The 17499-nt window shown below is 40.8% G+C and overlaps 1 protein-coding gene across 4 annotated transcripts in view; it reads left to right on the forward strand.

The window, feature by feature from the left end:
* LOC146472300 (obscurin-like) overlaps positions 1–17499 on the forward strand; it is a 164766-nt gene that overhangs the window by 105401 nt on the left and 41866 nt on the right. For all 4 annotated transcript variants that reach the window (XM_085119693.1, XM_085119692.1, XM_085119694.1 and 1 more), the window contains 21 exons: positions 64–356; positions 987–1138; positions 1810–2020; positions 2345–2719; positions 3013–3321; positions 4005–4272; positions 4607–4634; positions 4717–4967; positions 5774–5840; positions 6384–6487; positions 6805–6874; positions 6975–7067; positions 8124–8216; positions 8449–8499; positions 9241–9318; positions 9735–9776; positions 11309–11443; positions 12230–12340; positions 13108–13174; positions 13809–14014; positions 16021–16336. In XM_085119693.1, coding sequence (XP_084975819.1) covers positions 64–356; positions 987–1138; positions 1810–2020; positions 2345–2719; positions 3013–3321; positions 4005–4272; positions 4607–4634; positions 4717–4967; positions 5774–5840; positions 6384–6487; positions 6805–6874; positions 6975–7067; positions 8124–8216; positions 8449–8499; positions 9241–9318; positions 9735–9776; positions 11309–11443; positions 12230–12340; positions 13108–13174; positions 13809–14014; positions 16021–16336 — 3320 coding nt within the window. The remainder of the gene's footprint in view (positions 1–63; positions 357–986; positions 1139–1809; positions 2021–2344; positions 2720–3012; positions 3322–4004; positions 4273–4606; positions 4635–4716; positions 4968–5773; positions 5841–6383; positions 6488–6804; positions 6875–6974; positions 7068–8123; positions 8217–8448; positions 8500–9240; positions 9319–9734; positions 9777–11308; positions 11444–12229; positions 12341–13107; positions 13175–13808; positions 14015–16020; positions 16337–17499) is intronic.

A 17499-nucleotide genomic window follows, 5' to 3' on the forward strand; every position in this document is an offset into this window, starting at 1 on the left:
CCCCAATTGGTTCCAGCCATCACGGTAATCAACTGAGTTTTCTTTATTGTGCTTTCTCTTCAGCCGTCTCTCTCAAATGGCGCCCGAATTTGTTCAAGAGTGCAGTGACATTTGCGTCGTTAAGAATTCCACAGCACAGCTTGAAGTGATAGCGAGCGGAAGCCAGCCATTGCAAATTCGCTGGTTCAAAGACGAAGAGCCGATAAAGTACGGCAAACGTTTGAAGATGTCATCAGACGGTGAACATTGCACGCTGAAGATTTCTCCTGTGCAAATCCTGGACCAGGGAATCTACAAATGTGTAATTTCGAATAAGGCTGGAACTCAGTCGTGCGAGGCTAAGATAACGGTGGAAGGTGAGTTGGCTAATAACATTAAGGGGATTGTCAGGGACGTTGCTTGTGGAAACCGTTCTCGCAATGGATGTACGTCAAAGCCGAGAGTTAACTTATGCATACTTTCACCTGTTTTACTATATTAAGTGGTGGTTTCATTTAAATGATTAAACAGACTCGAAAGTTAGTACTCCATGATATGTTTCATGATCTGTGACTCTAGAAGAAGAAGGTTGAGGCAAAATTCTCAGATAGACCTACAATCCATTAGTAGGTTCCCACAATGTATCTTATTTTGAAGTTTGGGAATATAATTTCTTATGATGCAAGATAGTTGTATGTGTGAGAATGCTAAGCAAAGGCTATCGAGAATGGCGTAGTTATTCTGGTGTACTAGGTTATTTTTGTAGTAGTTGTTGTGTTTGGTGGGAAAAAAAAATCCCGAAGTGTGACCATTTAAATAAGGCACTTTATTTAAGCGTCAATGCATTTTGTGGAGATCACGAATTGGGGACACTCTCCAGATCGCGAGAAGCGAGACGCGAGTCCGGGAATCGACGGACCACACTGTTAGGAGGCGATTGCTCTCACCGCTGCGCCATTCCCGCTCCACCAATGCTGCACAAATTAAATTTTTCTCTTTTTTTGCAGAATCAGAGTCAGTCACAGAAAACGCTGTTGGTGCTCCTCCTGGTTCCCCTGTGATCAGACGTATATCTCAGCTGAAGAGTGGCTCGAAACCCAGTATTGTTGCCCCACTGGAAAATATGGAAGTCAATCATGGGGAAAACATCACACTGCAGGTAAATAAATTACTGTCTTAACAAGGTACAAATGACAACGCGAAGCTTCGATAACCTTATGAAAGTGGCAATTCTTGAGACCCTTAGACCTCGGACTAAACTTTCTCGAATTTGTTACCAATCCAGGATAATTTTGTCTCCAGCATGCTAACCAGTTTTCACTCAAAGCCGGGATATATTGCTCTGGTGAAAACATTGCCTGAATGATCACACAACTAAGTTTGCGTCGGCAAATTTTCCAAAAGCTTTTTAAACTCGTTCTTTCACATTACAAACTGCGAAAACGTCTCGTTATTCCTTACATCCGAATTTGAGATAAGTCAGTCTCTCTCTATCCTTCTTTCTGGCGTTTGAAGTAACAGCAAACGTTCACTTGTCACATGCGATTTCGCCAACCCACAAACGTTCAAAATTTAACAAGAACGGAGGCTACTTCCATTCTTGCCCACTGTTTGCCCACATGTCTGCCAATTATTGTTGCAGCATTCACACACAGCACTTGAAAATTGCCAACACGAATTTGTCAGTGTTGGTTTGTCATGTGAAGCCGAGAAGGCGCCCATACAGTCACTTCTTTATAAAAGCCAGACTGTTCCACCCCGAGCGTGGTCGTCGTAGTGAGGTTTGACTGTGCGTTCCTCTCTTAACTGATATCATGGTTTCCATTCCAGGTTACTTCAGGTCCCGAAACTATCGACAACATTGAATGGTTTAAAGACAATGACTTGATTCGCTCCCGTCCCCGGTTCAGTCAGTCATCTCAGGGTGCTTCTCATGCACTCGAGATTCGTGCAGTGGACGTTGAAGATGAAGGGATTTACAAATGCGTTCTGCTTAATAGCTGGGGCATTGCTTCGTGTTCGGCTGAGGTCTTGGTGGAAGGTAAATCAGTGTTTATTGTATAAATTATGTGCTATTTTTCAAATAGCTTTTGTATTCATCTTGGGAGAATAAGCTTTGGATTCAAACCTAATTGTAGACTTAATAAATAAATCCTTATAGCGATGGTAAGATTTAAGGTTGTTTAGTTTTTCACTCTGTGGGCATAATTGTAAAGATCTTCTTCAAATAAAGGCTTTATTATTCCGTATTTATTCCGTATAAGGTGATCATTTTAGATGAAAAGTTATTGAGCAGGACTTTGCTTTGGCGATGTTTGTTGTGCTATACTCGGTAATTATTTTGTGGTAACATTTGATTCTCTAGAATCTATGTCCGAATCTTCATCACAAGATGACGAACAACTAGAAAAGATTAATGCCCGGATGGAACGGCGCCGGTCACGTGACAGCGTCTGCGAGCCAGAATTCCAGCAAGAGTTACGCAACCTTGAAGTACCTGAAGGAGACACAGTATACCTAACCATCAAGACAACAGGCACACCAGAACCGGAAATCACGTGGTACAGGAGTGGCCAACTGTTGAAAGAGGACTCAAGAGTGAAGTTCATCAAAGATGCGGAGACTGGGACCTACTCGTTGCTTATTAACCGAGCGGCTGTGGAGGACGAGGGCGAGTATCGCTGCGTGGCTTCAAATATGGGAGGCTCTGTGGCTTGTCAGGCGAAGTTGATAATTAAAGGTAAAGAAATGAGCGCGTTTGCAATAAGGGGATATCTTTAATTCCGCTCAGGATCTCAGATAATGAGAACGGTGCGGGGAATGCGCGCGGAAAGAAACGGGCCATTTGTTTTCTTTTAAAGCGAATGAGACGGGCTATAAGATTTGGGTAGATGACTAAAACTCAGTATATTAAGTCATACGTGATGTATCTATCACTTTTTAAAATTCTGCTGACCAGTGAACAAGTGACAAGTAAATGTAAATTGCCCGAGATACGTTTTTTTGCCTCAAAAAATCACATTTTTACAACAGAACTTGAAACCAAACGCGAAGGAGAACCACCTTCATTCACGACTTCCTTGAGAGATCGTTCCATCGAGGACGGCAGCGCAGCACGGTTTGATGTGCGCGTGCGCGGTCAACCAACTCCAAAAGTCACGTGGTACAAAACTGACGAAGAAATCACGGATGAGCGATTTCCGCACATTAAAGTTTTCCAGGAGGACAATCTTTACTCCATTCTTATAACCGAAGGAAGGCTTGATGATGCTGGACAGTACAAAGTGGTGGCCATAAACGATCTCGGGGAGGTGTCAACTACTGCAGAGCTGTTTGTAGAAGGTGTGTAAGCAAAGTTTATTTGTAAAGCTAATTCGATACTTTGCTTGAAAATTAGTGAGTTTACGCGACACGACGGCACAGGAAAGAGGACGGGAAAACGTTATTATGCTTCTAATGTGACAGGCATTTTTTTTTTCTTAATTTTGAAATCCTCCGACCTCAAGTTGTTCAAGACACAAACATACAATTCTGGCCAAAGTGTTGGGAGGCTTTCCAAAACTCAACAGGAAATACCTCCCCGTCCCCCCACCCCCATGCAATGTGTCATGTTTCCGTGTTAATGTACAGTCCGAATGATTTCAGTGGTTATCAACATTGCTTGTGGGAGTGGGAAGGGCTTCCAAAATTTAAGCAAAATTTTAGGGCTTCCGAAATGACAGCACCACCAAGCTCATGGCGACTTTTTACAGATATCCAGAAGACAAATCTAGACTGCCAACGCTATTTTCGTACCTGTCCCAGAAAGTACTGGCCAGGATTGTACATGTAACAAGATGAAGGCCATTTTAACAACAGACTGCTTCGAAATACGTGAGGAATTACTTGTCACGTTGGTCACACAAAGACATTTTGCCGTACTCGTTCCTCATTTCTTACTTTCTTTTGCCATTCTGAGCTCTGTTGCTTCACCTTTGTATTCAAAACAACAATCCGATTGTCTTCATTCCCGTTCTTCTTTGTAGGACCTGACAAAAAGCAACTTGCTGCTGGCGAAAAGCCACCTCGCAAGAGCTCCGGCCTGGCACGAGTTGAGGAGGTCCTCACGCTCCAGTTGTACACGGCCATAGAAGACTACTACTCGGAGGAGACTGGAAACAAATTCCTTAAGAAAGGTGACAAGGTTGAGGTCCTGGACACTAGCCGGCCAGACTTCTGGTTGGTCAGACGCGTGTCACGTGGTTCAGAGATAGGCTTTGTGCGTCACACATGTCTTAAGAAAGACGACGAAGGGTGAGCAGGTTTTACTTTTACCAACCGGGTGGGGGAGGGTTTTCTTATATGAAATATATGGGTGTATTCGGAAGGGTATGATCTTTTTTTAGCCATTTCGGTCTAGAGGAAGGTATGCTGTGTCTGTTGGTCTGAAAGTCCCTATGAAATTATGTATTTTTGGCCGTTTAGGCTTGGAAAAGGTGAATGTTTTAAGAGAGTGTTCATGTTTTTGTTTGTTTCTTTTCGTGCAGTTAAAAGATAACTCTTGAAAAATCAAACCATTGTTATGACATTTGCTATGGTCAATGCTTTTGAACTTTTGCAGCTAATACCAATTATTTTTCCTTTCCAGAGATGAACCTGCAGCTGTACCTATGCCCGTAAGTCCCTCATTTTCTTTACAAGATTCGCAGATCTTTGTATCTTTTCTTGTTTGTTAACTCCACGCATTCGGTTTTGCAGGAAGAGAAGGAGAAGCTCGTTTGCATAACTAACTACAAAGCCAAGGAGCCTGGTGAAATCTCCGTGAATGAAGGGGACATTTTGGAGGCTCTTGACAACATTGGATGCGAGAGCGTCATGGTTTGTTCAGTCAGTACTGGCGTCGTGGGCTGGTTACCAAGGGTCTTAATCATTAAGGCTACTGAGGAGGATGCGAAGAAGGCCCCTAAAACCACTAAGGGCAAAGAGAAGGAGGCCCTCCATCAGCGAGAGTGAGTTGTTGTTGTTGTTGTTGTTATTATTATTATTATTATTATTATTATTATTATTATTATTATTATTATTATTATTATTATTATTATTATTATTATTATTATGTTAGACCAACCTGCCGCGACATAAGTGACTGCGTAAACAACTGTAGTGCTCCTTAATAACTTTCATTTCATTGGTAACACTTTCGGATACACTCGATTGCAGAAACGTTGACACCTAAAAAGCATAAACCGTGAACGATGAGACTCAATGGCTTTTTGGGTATAAGTGTAGTAAATATATTTTCATAATATTCTATTCTCATGCGACGGTTGATAACCAACATTAATTGCACGTGGTGAATCAAGCTGGCCAATAAGGGCTAATTTTTAAACACTTTCCAAAAATCCCTTGGGTCACATCGTTCATGGTTTATGCTTTTTAGGTGTCAACGTTTTTGCAATCGAGTGTATCTTTACTTAAATGTTGTCCCAACTTTTCGCAACATGGTAAACAATTTTCATCTATGGATTCTGAAGCTAGGGCCACCTTTACAGCGTAATAAACAGCACCACAGGAAAGTACTGCTCAGTGGCTTTCATTTGAGTGGTCTCACTATGGGTTTTCGTGCACAAACTCAAAACGTAGAACTTCATAACATCACTCAAACGTTGGCTCTTGATGAATATTAACCTTTTCGTTACCAAAATACAACTGCCAACTAATTTTTAAAGCTCTTACAGCTGAAAGAGTAACATCACCATCGAAAAGCCCTTCTTTGTAATCGTTATGCTAGTACTAACGCCAATGTTTCTGTTCTCAGGCGCATACTAGGCGAGCTGGTTGAATCTGAGAGGCAGTACGTGAATGATCTCCGAACCGTTGTTGAGGTAAGGGATGTGTGTGCTGTTGTTGTTGCTACTAACAGCAACTGCTGATGATATGATAGTGTATAGTGTATCAGTGGCTGATTAGCTTCTGATCCAGGAGTCAGTCATATCCTTAGTAACATCAGAAACTAGTGTGAAAGGGCCGTATTTTAAGTGATGTTTAAAAAAAGAGCAGGGGTGTTTTGACCCGATAAAACACGTACTGCGAGTTTTTTGAACGGCTTCAAAAACATTCCTGGAAAAGCGTATGACAGTTATGCTTTTGTAAACGTTGGAAATTAGAGAAAACGACCGCATACTAATGAGGAGTGTTTTATCAGCTGATAAAATACCGCATATTGATAAGGAGGAGTCTTGTATAACAGGATTGGAGGAGGGCACTACGATGGGGGAGAAGCAGGCATTGTCATCAGCCTAGTTACTGTATTCTTTGGTGGAACAAATTGTCTAGTCACATGACACAACATATAAGAAGCCAATAACAGAAAGACTATTATTCAATGACTGATTTGTCCCGTTTAACGGTTTGTTGTTTGTTTGCAGAGTCACTTAGCCGAGCTTGAAGCCGATGACATACCTGAGGAGGTCTCAAGTCAGAAAGATGTTGTGTTTGCCAACATAAAGGACATCTACGGCTTTCACACAAGGTGATGATTTTCAGTGAATGCGAATGTACGAACAACGAGTTAGTCTGGCAACTCTTATTTTTAGGCGTTTTATTTAGTCTTTCTAAGGATTAGTCGTTTTCTATAAAACAACCAAAAAAAGACAATTACGGTTTTTAGTCGGTGCGACATGTTGCGATAGAGCATCGTCATCATCATCATCATCATCATCTTCATCATCATCATCGACACACTATCGAAACATGTCTTACAGATTTAAAGCTGTCGTCTTTTTTTAACCTCATGATCTATTTGATGCTATTTTTACCATTCGGCTAAATCATTTAATTTAATTACAGACAATTTCTGCATGAACTCGAGGCCTGTACGAAGAACCCAGATGACGTCCCTAAAGTGATTTTGAGACACGTAAGTGATGATCGACACCTGTCTGTTTAAGATTGTCCAATGTACTCTAAGATACAATTATTAGGTCATCTTGTTCAACGTGGTCACTTTCTGTTTGTAGAAACCCAAATTTGAAATGTATGTCAAGTTTCTCGGGAGCAGACCACTTGCCAGCGATGTGTTGGAAAACGAACCAGTAAAAGGCTTCTGGACGGTGAGTAAATTTAAAGTGTGAACGGACATCTCGCAGTTCATCTGGATCCAAAGAGACCAAACTTCGTTTAACTTAACCGCTGTAAATTCTGGATACATCCAGATATTCGGCTTTGTCCGTTTGTTGTGTACATTAAAGGGACTATGTCAGCTTCTTTTTACAGTGCAACGAACTCAACCGGGGCCACCAAAAAAACCGACAGTTTGAAATGTTCTCCTTTGTTGTAAACGTGACCTGTGATTGGCTGATCAATGTTGGGTGGCCCCGGTTGAGTTCGTTGCACTGTAGGAACACTTTCACCAAGGAAAACCTAAAACTAAATGAAACCTAAAAATAACAGTCTTGTTAACCCTTTAAGCCACAAAATCAACACGTCGATTCTCTTCACTGTTCTCCTTTTTTTCCTATGGAACAAGTTAGGAGAATTTGTTAAAATCTTTGGTGATCATTTCATTTTTTTCTCACAAGCTGAATGCTTGATCAGGTGGTGATATTGTGAGAAGAAATTTCATCTTTGTTGCTTTTTGCGCGTAAACGGTTAAAAGTTACTACAATGGTGCAACCTTCTATAACTGTCCTTGTCCTTGGTCACGGATGGTGATGATGTAAATCGACTGCAGCTTAAAAAAGATTGGCCATTTGACCTTTGTATCGTGGATAAATTGATAACAGCTCACTGCTGATTATCGTTTGTTTGCCCATTGGAGGAAATCGGAAATCACGTGATATTCATTGGTGTTCCAGGAGCATTACCGGAACTAGAAAAGATACTTACTTTCAGTTTCAGCAAAGTTCTGATTAAAAAAAAAAAAAAAAAACGAGACCTCCCTCCGGCACCCACCACCCCCCTCCCCAATGAAAGACAGTCGACTCCTGATAACTCGAACCCTCAAGGGAAATTGAAAAATGTTCGAGTTATCGAGGGTAAAATTATATAGAAAATGACCTGAAAGGAAAAGGAAAATTGGTTCGAGTTATCGGGAGTCGACTGTAACCTCGTTAAAGAGGTTTGCTAAAATAAATTGCTCCTAACGAACTATCTTACCATTTCCTTAGGAGTTCAAAGAAGACACGGATGACAAATGCTCTCTTTCTGATTACCTGGAGAAACCCGCTCAACACCTGAGTGAATACATACTGCATCTCCGGGTAAGAGTCAATGATGGCATTTCCAGAGCATTGATGTTTACATCTCTCCGCTTTATTAAACTTAAGTAGTTTGTAACGTTTCTCTCATTGTCTTATCGACCACTCTGTTGGCTTCACGTTTGGTTGTGATAAACTGTTTATTTCTAAGGATTCCCTCCAGTCTCAGTTTGTTTTCCATTGTTCACAAGGGTTGAATGTTTATAATTCTTTTTTTTTTTTAATTTGTTTAAAGGAGCTGCTCAAGTTTACAGTACGTGCTAACCTACAGTACTCTGACTTTGAGGTGAGGATTGCTTTAACCATTAAATATTTTGTCAATGTTCAATATCGCCATTTTATAGTTGTGATAATGGTTAGACTACGAGCAGTGCCTTATTTTCTTCGTGATAGTAAAGCGAGTGAACCACGCGTGCGCGCGAAAATTGCTTCCCGCGAGGAGACACGACGCGCGAGGGAAGCGAAAAATAAAGGTCTACAGACAAAGCGAGAGCGTCGCGTCTCCGCGCGGGAGGCAGTTATCGCGCGAGGTCGCGTGGTTCGTTCGTTTTAGTATCCCTAAGAAAAATAAGGGAATGCTTTTAGACTTCAGTCTACAGTATGGTACAACACATTGCAAGGAACAGTTTCAAGAGTGTTAACAACGTGCAATGTTCAATATGTTTTAAGCTTATTTCTGACTTGATTATCACATATACTGAGGCAACAAAATGATGAAGGTAATTATAACTTGGTTGGTTGCAAATTAAAAATGATAAGAGTAATTTGGCATTTGTATTGTCTTTTCGCCATTCAGAATGCCACTTCATCATATATTTCCAGGCGCGATTGGTATTTGGGAATTTTGTTTATGTGAAGGAAGGCAAGCCAAAACAAAGAACGCTTAGAAAAAACAGAACTTGGACGAGAACCAACACATAAAAAGCCCCCTGTTTAAATGGTGCCTTTGAATTTACCTGATTTGTCAGGAAAGGTGTGATGGTTTTGCCTGTCTGGTTTGTAATTTCTCTTTCAAATCATTTTCCAGGCGGCGCTCGTATTTTTAACCAGTATCTACCGGCGAGTCAACGAAGCGGTGCAGAAGTTCCATATTGAAGCATATCACGTGAGTAAACAGCTGAACTGCCTGTCATCACAAAATGAATTCGAATGACGTTATTTGGGACACCGATGTCCAGCAACTGGATGACGGACGGAACTGAGAACGAACAAATGGTTGGTTGGCTGACCGAGTGACTGACTGACTGACAGACTGCTGACTGACTGACTGACTGACTGACTGACTGACTGACTGACTGACTGACTGACTGACTGACTGACTGACTGACTGACTGGAGCAGGCCAACTGGAGGCTGAATAACTAACAAAGACGCTTCCTGGCTGGCTGACTGACCGACCGACCGACCGACCGACCGACCGACCGACCGACCGAAAATAAATGACGAGTTGAATGGCTGAGGGAGTGACGAGCTGAAATTCATCGTATCATTTTCATATACATGTTATGCATTCTTCCAACAGGGTGAGGTTCCACTTGCTGACCTTGGAAGACTTATCCGACAGGTACGGACAGCCAAACGGGGCACTCAGTCACTCTTCCTTCTTAAGCACATTGTAGTTTGTTTGAGGGTATAAACACAAGCGAGCGTTTGTTGAAGGTCACTTTAAAATAACCTCAGTTCTGAGAATGATGTATTATGCAGTGAGTGACACAGGCATACTCGGAAAAAGGAAATCCGAGTTCTCCCAACAGCAGTCGAACCTAAGACCTTCCGATTACTAGTTCGGATGCTCTACCACTGAGATACAGGAGACTCGTGGGAGCTAGGCCATTAAACTTTATTCTGTGGACAGTAACTTTTGTAACGTCTATGAACAATGTTAACGTATTCTAGGGCTAGGACATGTGAAAAGATGTACAGATTGACATGATTGAAAGACTCCACTTATTTCAGCTTTCCCTTTGAGCTGGCTGCTCTTTGTTTTTAGCTTTATTAAACATTTTAACATACTATATCTAAACGTAGTATCTTCAGAACTTTTTTTGCCATCTTCATGATATTCTGCAGCTCGATCAAGGCCAGACGAGGAGCAGTCAAACTCCATGAAACGTGGTCGTACATAACTCAACTGAACCTCGGAAAGATCCCGCTTAAACTACACAGTGAGATAATTACCTTAATAAACATAATTTAAAAATTAAACCTAAGGAGACTACGAGAGTAGGAGAATGCTAAACATATTGCATAAGCATTTAGTTGATCTATTGGGATAAAATTTTTAAGGACTGAAGACGGTAATATGGAATGTATGGTAGTTCGAAGATAAAACCATAAAAGACCATTCCCTTGTCCAGACTGTAAAAAAAAGAAAACATCAGTATTAAAACATGAAAGATAAATTTTTACAGAAAGTGGTTAATCAAACAGTCAATTTAAAAGGGCGCAATATTCTGAAAGTTTTTAAACAGCTTAATGGTCTGTAATTTTTAGATACAGCACTTTTGATCGTTTATACCTCCAAGGATTATGTAAGTAAAAGATGGAAAACAAATTGTGTATAATTACCTCTTCAATTAAATTGAAACTAAACACATTAATACAACTACTGTAAAAAAGAACGCTTCGCAGATTGAAAATTAAAACTTTATTATAAAGCTCGTAGTTTGAAAAGGAAACAGTTAATTCTTTAACCTCCAATAGTGATCAGCATGTAATTTCTCCTTACCCTTTGACTGCTTGTTAAAACATTCGGGTCATGAGAGTAAAGGAAATGATCAACAAAGATAAACCTGTCTTGAAATTCTCCTTCCTTTCACTTTAAGAAATATATGTTGAAAAGCGGGGAAAGAATATACGTGCTGATATTAGAGAATAAAGAGTTCTGGGAATCTTTCTGCAGACCCTGTGCCATGTCTATGCATTATGGGACCCATGAAAAGTTAAAATGAAGACGGCTGCAATAATGGGTCCGGGGAGGGAGGAGGGGGTGAAATGCTACAGAATGAAGTCGTTAGGTCTCCCTCCCTCCCTCCTCCAGACCCACATTTCTTAACTACAAAGTACTAAAGTTGCTTCCATTTTTTGCGTTTCTAGGAGACTGTATTGTTCTGGGAGGAGAAGGCGCGAGGAAAAGGCAAAGAGCGAGATCTGTTTTTGTTTGAGAAAGGAATTGTCAACACGAAAAGGAAAGAAGGAGGAAGGAAGTTCATCTTTAAGAACATGCTTAAGGTTAGAAATGCTTGAGAGCTTCCATTCTTGCATTAGCAAGCGGTCACGCTGGCAACGGAATAGCATGGGCGAAAGATCTACTTTAAAACGAGCGAATGTTCTCAGCGAAAGTCTTTCTCTTCCTTGCCATCGTTTCTCATCCATAATTTGTAATGAATACTGATAAATCGCTCTGACAAATCTCTTTACGGTGAACAAATTTCCTGATCTTCATTTTCGCCCATCACCGACACAACACCAGAGTTTCTTTAGAAACTAACCCCCTTATTTTAATTTGCTATAGATTGCTTTAATGCTTTAATCGTGTACTTCTAAAACAATAAACAGTACACTAGGAGTTCACAGGCCACTTCCGAGTTGCTGTGAACCTCATTATGAAAGCAAGGCTGAGTACAAAGCTTTTCATGTGAAAATTAGGTTTGTATGAATATGAATAACAAATAATTTCCATCATGCTTTCATAATGAGGTTCCAAACAACTCGGAAAAGGTATTTTCCTGTTACTTTTGTCTTGTGCTGTTGTGCACAGTCAAGTCCTTGTTGCTTAGTCTCCTAATCTGAGCCACGCAAACTTTTCCAAATTGGAATCCTTTTCCCGTCCGCTGGCCGTTGCAAGTCATCCTCACTTTCAGTGTATTGTGCTCGTGTCATTTTTGTTAAATTCTTTAAGGTTATCATATTGTAATTCCCCACTGTTATTTTTTGTGTTATGGTTAAGGTAGGTTTATAGATTTCGCCGAATCAAGGCAGAGAAACAAACGTCTGTTTTGTTTTGTTTTGTTGCAGCTGACAAGTGGAAATGTTGGCGTAACTGAAAATGTTGAAGGTGAACCCCGCCATTTTATGGTGTGGGTTGGTAGTTCCATGTCTACTGCACTTGTTCTCCACACGTTTGAGGTAAGAAATTATGGGCGATTCGTGCCTTCCATCTAAGTCGCTGCCTGAGTTTAAGGGTGCCCTTCATTCCGCCAAAATTTCCGGTTCAACCGGTTGAAAATGAAATTGAACGTATTGAATACCTGAAACTTTCTGGAACAGACAGATGACCTTCCTGGGAAATTGCCCGTTAAATTTTCACAATGTATCGTGTTGAAGAAAATGTAAAACCAGTCATTGAAAACGGCGTGTGCCATGGGCAAATTGACTGGTCTGTCTGGCCAGTTCAGGCAAATGGAAAACGCCCTAAAAAGTTGGTACGAATGATGCAGACACGACGAATATTATTTTGCATGCTCTAGAGTTAGTCACGAACGTTCTACTATTGCAAGTGTATTTCACTAACCATTTACCATCAGACTATTTATAGTGAAACTTTTGTATCCTTTTGAGCTTTTGAGTTCGTAACTTTCTTTTATGAATAAGTTTTGTTTCGCTTCTGGTTCCCGTCAAATCCGTTCAAATCGGACTGACCCTTTTGAGACCTGTAGTTTTCGTTCCGGGTGGCCTAGGTTTGGCGCGTAAACAAAAACAACGAGAGTATATTATACTCTTACATGAAAAGAATTAAAAAAAAAAAAGAAAGGAAAATAACTTAGTAGTGCCAACTTTACCATTGGTCGTTTGTGCCAAATTTCCCCGCGGACCTTGGCGAAAAATGACAGCTAAATATTAGAGAACTGAGTGAAACCTGAATTTTGAATGTCTTTTCACTGTTTTTATTCCAGACAAAGACCGAGTGGTCCAAGCAATCCTGGGTCCGAGATATCAAGCGCCTGCTTAATTTGAGTGAAGGTGAGGGACATTTTGTTTTTTAAACTCCCGTCACGTGATGTATATATTAGCGCGATTTAGAATTGCGTTTACGGCAAACGGCAAACGAGGTTCGCGTTTATGTTTTCTTGAAAAAATTTAGTACATAGATGAGAATCGTGCAAAATAATTCTGGCCTTTGATGCTAACACAAAACTGCTCAATTTACTGAGGAAGTGAATACAGCGAGCAGCAAATATAACGTAAACATGGTCATGTGGTCATTTCTGCCGTAAACGTTACTCTAAATATCTCTATTGTTGAGTAAGCCGTTCGCCCGTTGGGATTTTTAACTTAAAACTAGCGGGTGTGTCTGAAAATTAGAAGTTTTGTTTAGATACTGAAGGAGACTTTTAAAGTCTTCGTTTACGAAACTCCAAAAACACCACAGCCGTCAATAAGCCATAAAGGAACAGCGAAGTTCATTTATAAGGTTAAGGAAAATTCGGATTGATTTTGAACAATCTGGAAATGTTTTAATGTGACCAAACTATGATGCAACTCGTTCAAGTGGCAAACGTTCGTTGACTTCCATAGATGTGATATTATTGATCGTGTGATCGTGTAATTATTTGTTGTTGGAAATAACTTGCTGATTTTAATGTTATTACGACAGAGTCACCAATCACTGCCGTTGCACCATCCCTCGTGTTCGGCGAACTCTCGGTCGAGGTTCCCAGCGGTATGCAGATAGAGCAGAACCTGGTGACCACTGTCAAGGAGACTATCTCCAGTCCCTCGTACTCACGGTTGATCGCGGAGCTTGAGAAGCAGTACGTGGCTATCACGCCCCCAGACTCACCTGAACCTCCACAAGGCATGGTATGTCAAAAAGAGTAAATAATGATTTTTGTGTGGTTTCAATCCACGGTGTTGTCTTGTTGTGGCTGACTTGCCAGAGTTCGTTAGATTTCTACGTCATTACTTACTGGACAACTTTATATAATGAATGTTGTGCCGCTAGCATTGCCTGATTCCATACCGTAGGGGTCTGGGTACGAGTCTGTGTATTATGGGATATGGGACTCAACACCCACATAGCCAGAAAGAGCACACCGAACTTTACAACATCCTCAAGTTTGGTGCTAATCAAGCTAATATTAGACAGGATACAGCCATTCCAAATCTCCAAATTTTACTAAGAAATGTATGGAACGCCGGACGTGACGGACGATTTGTCCGGCGTCCCATACATTTCTTAGTAAATTTGTTAGGATTTTGAATGGCTGTATCTCGCCTAATATTCGCTTGATTAACACCAAACGTGAGGATGTTGTAAAGTTCGATGTGCTCTTTCTGGCTATGTGGGTGTTGAGTCCCATACAGTAAAAACCCGCGTGTAAGAACCTAGAAAATTAAGAACCTCCTGGCAGAAATTTGCTACTTTAATACCCCAAAATATAAGAACCTATTTAGCCAAAAAAATTCCAACAGGTTCTTATATGCGGGGTTAAACTATTTTATTTATAATATTTTACCAAAAAGGTTGTCTTTAGAGATCAAAAAATTGCACAGTGAAAAGTAAAAATGCACAATGTATGTTAAATGTGAACTGTTGTTATAAAACAATTCGGCTACAATTAAGAGAATGTATCATTTGTATGTAATCTTGGTCTTGGTTTAAGTGTTCCATGCCTGTATCATCTTGAAACTGGTTTGTTCTTGATTATAAGCATTTATTCTATAAAATACTGTAACAGTTTATAATGAAGAACAAACCATATATTATACTACAGTATTTTCTACTCCGTAAAAATTAAGAACCTAATTAAGAACCTACTTAGCCTTAAATGCCAGTAAGTACCCCAAAATATAAGAACCTGTTTTGCCAAACTCTAAAAAAGTAGGTTCTTACACGCGGGTTTTTACTGTATCCCATAATACACAGACTTGTACCCAGACCCCCACGGTTTGAAATCTGGCAATTAATGACACAAATGATGGATCAGAAAATTGTTGTCCTTAGTGCAAGCGGCACAACATTTATCATATTCTTGACATACACACTGCTGCAGTTACCATCATAAAGCCTGGTTTACACGTACGACGCAAGCAGAAGCATAAGTGCAAGGATGTCTACACGTGCGATAAGCTCAAGCATATAAGGCGACATACGCAAGCGTAGAAGCATAAGAATTTGGCGCAATTGCGCGGCCGGGCTGCCTTTTGGGCGCGAGATTTGATTCCAACATGGCGGCAAATGGCAACGCATTAGTAACTAGAATGCACGCTGACAACTTGTCACTGTTTTTCAGTTTCTTTTCTTGCGCTTGAGCTTATGCTTGCGTCGTCCCGGTTTACACGTACGAAGCGAGCACGAGCACAAGCACAAGAGAGTGGAAATCGTTCCATTCTCTTGTGCTTGTGCTCATGCTTTCGCCGTTGTGCCGGAACGACGCAAGCATAAACACAAGCGCAAGCATAACGCGCTTATGCTTGCGTCGCACGGTTTACAGGTAGGTTTCTTGTGCTTATGCTTGGGTCGTACGTGTAAACCAGGCTTAATCACCCACAACTTGCTCCCGTGTGTCCTCGTAGCTTAGTCGGTAGAGCAACAGACGATCAAATCCGTATGTCGTGGGATCTGTTCCCGTCTTTGCGTCGTGCGGTCTCCCATTTCCTTACTAGGGTTAACGCTCAATAGGAATTTCGTTGGCTCACTTCAGCACTTCATCATACATTGCAGAGTTAATTCTGGATATGTGAAGACAAAATGGGCTTCCTATGATACATATCTTCCAAGTACTTTGCTAAAAACTTCAAGTCAAATCTTGCTTTTGTAGTCGTACCCGTTCTAGAATCTTAAAAGTCTCTGTTGTTCCATTTAGAACATACAACTTGGAGCCACCTACCACTTGTCCGAGGAAACACTGGAACGAGAAACACACGAACGAGTCATCGCAAAAGGGGAAGAGGTCCGAGTTCTACGCTCAGGCCGAGATCTCTACTTCGTGCAAACGGTCAAAGAAGGCGTTGCTAAAGAAGGCTGGGTTCCAGGAAGCTGGTTGCTGGAGAGAGGTTTTGATGGTCAGATACCCAGCGCAGAAAGCCAGGAAGAGCTAGAGTCTGGTGCAGATATAGCGCAGGATCTAAGTTCTGAAGCGTCAGAACCGGAACTACAGCGGTTAAAGGAAACGGGGGAAGGTAAATGATCATCTTTTGTTACATTCGAATGGCAAAGTAAAAGCGCAACAAATAGCTGCCTGGAAAAAAACGAAAAGCACTTCTTAGTAGTAATCTACAGCTGTCATTTGAATGGCCCCTTTTTAGGATTTCTAACAGTTATACACGGCAAAATAATCAACATCATAGGAAAGTACTGCTCGGTAGATTTCATTGGAATGGTCACACTTTAGGATTTCATACAGAGACTCAAAAGTTAGAACCACCTTATACAGCACAATAAACAGCACCACAGAAAAGTACTACTCAGAAGCTTTCATTTGAATGGTTACATTTTCGTGTTCTAGGAAATCGTAGTTTGTATCACTTCATACAACGCATGCGTAGAAGTACTCAGCAGCTTTCAATTTAATCGTTACAATTCTGCACTGATTGAGAAATTTCGGTCGGGCTGGTTATCAAATGGAGAAGGAAAAGAAGAAAAATTGTCGGCCTTTAGCAGCTGAACGCCTGAGCGAAGGTAGTTTGCATGGTACTAGGATCCCAAGAGAAAACCCCAGAGAATGAATGGGTTAAGTTAGATCAAGTTTAGTTACATTTTAATGTCGCCCTTTACAATTTTATCCTTTGTAAACCTACCCTTCATTCACAGACAACAAAAGACCTCCTAATTACGTCATTGATCACAGAATGACAACATAGCGTGACCTAGATACCCCCCGAAACTGTTTTCTTAAAGGATCATTTGAATTCAACTCGAACAAATACGCTTCAATAATTTTCAATTCGTCGCAAAGATCTGTAAGCACGAAAAAGGCTTGCTTTTGTTGATTTCAGTCACGCACCTAAAGTCTTGCTTTGTTAAAGGATTATAATTCTCTTTATCTCTTCGCGTTTTAATTGCAATGGAACGCAGTAATTTCTGATAAGTTTAAAACAACATAATTACCATCAAAGTGTGACTACAGTAATTAAGGGCTGTTTTCGCGTCTTTAACGTTGGAACTAAACTGCAGGTCCCTAATACAAAGCACCCGATATAAAACAGTGTCAGTTATTCTGTGGTTGCTACTAAAACGACAGCTTCATTGTAGGTGGTGTGAAGTATTTCTAACAATAGTACACATGATAGCAATGATTGTTTCAACCCTTGTGAACCTCTGCGGCTCGCTGATTCTCAATTAC

The sequence above is a fragment of the Pavona decussata genome, unplaced genomic scaffold (assembly GCF_977016875.1).
Source record: "Pavona decussata unplaced genomic scaffold, jaPavDecu1.1 SCAFFOLD_100, whole genome shotgun sequence".
Classification (NCBI taxonomy): Eukaryota; Metazoa; Cnidaria; class Anthozoa; order Scleractinia; family Agariciidae; genus Pavona; species Pavona decussata.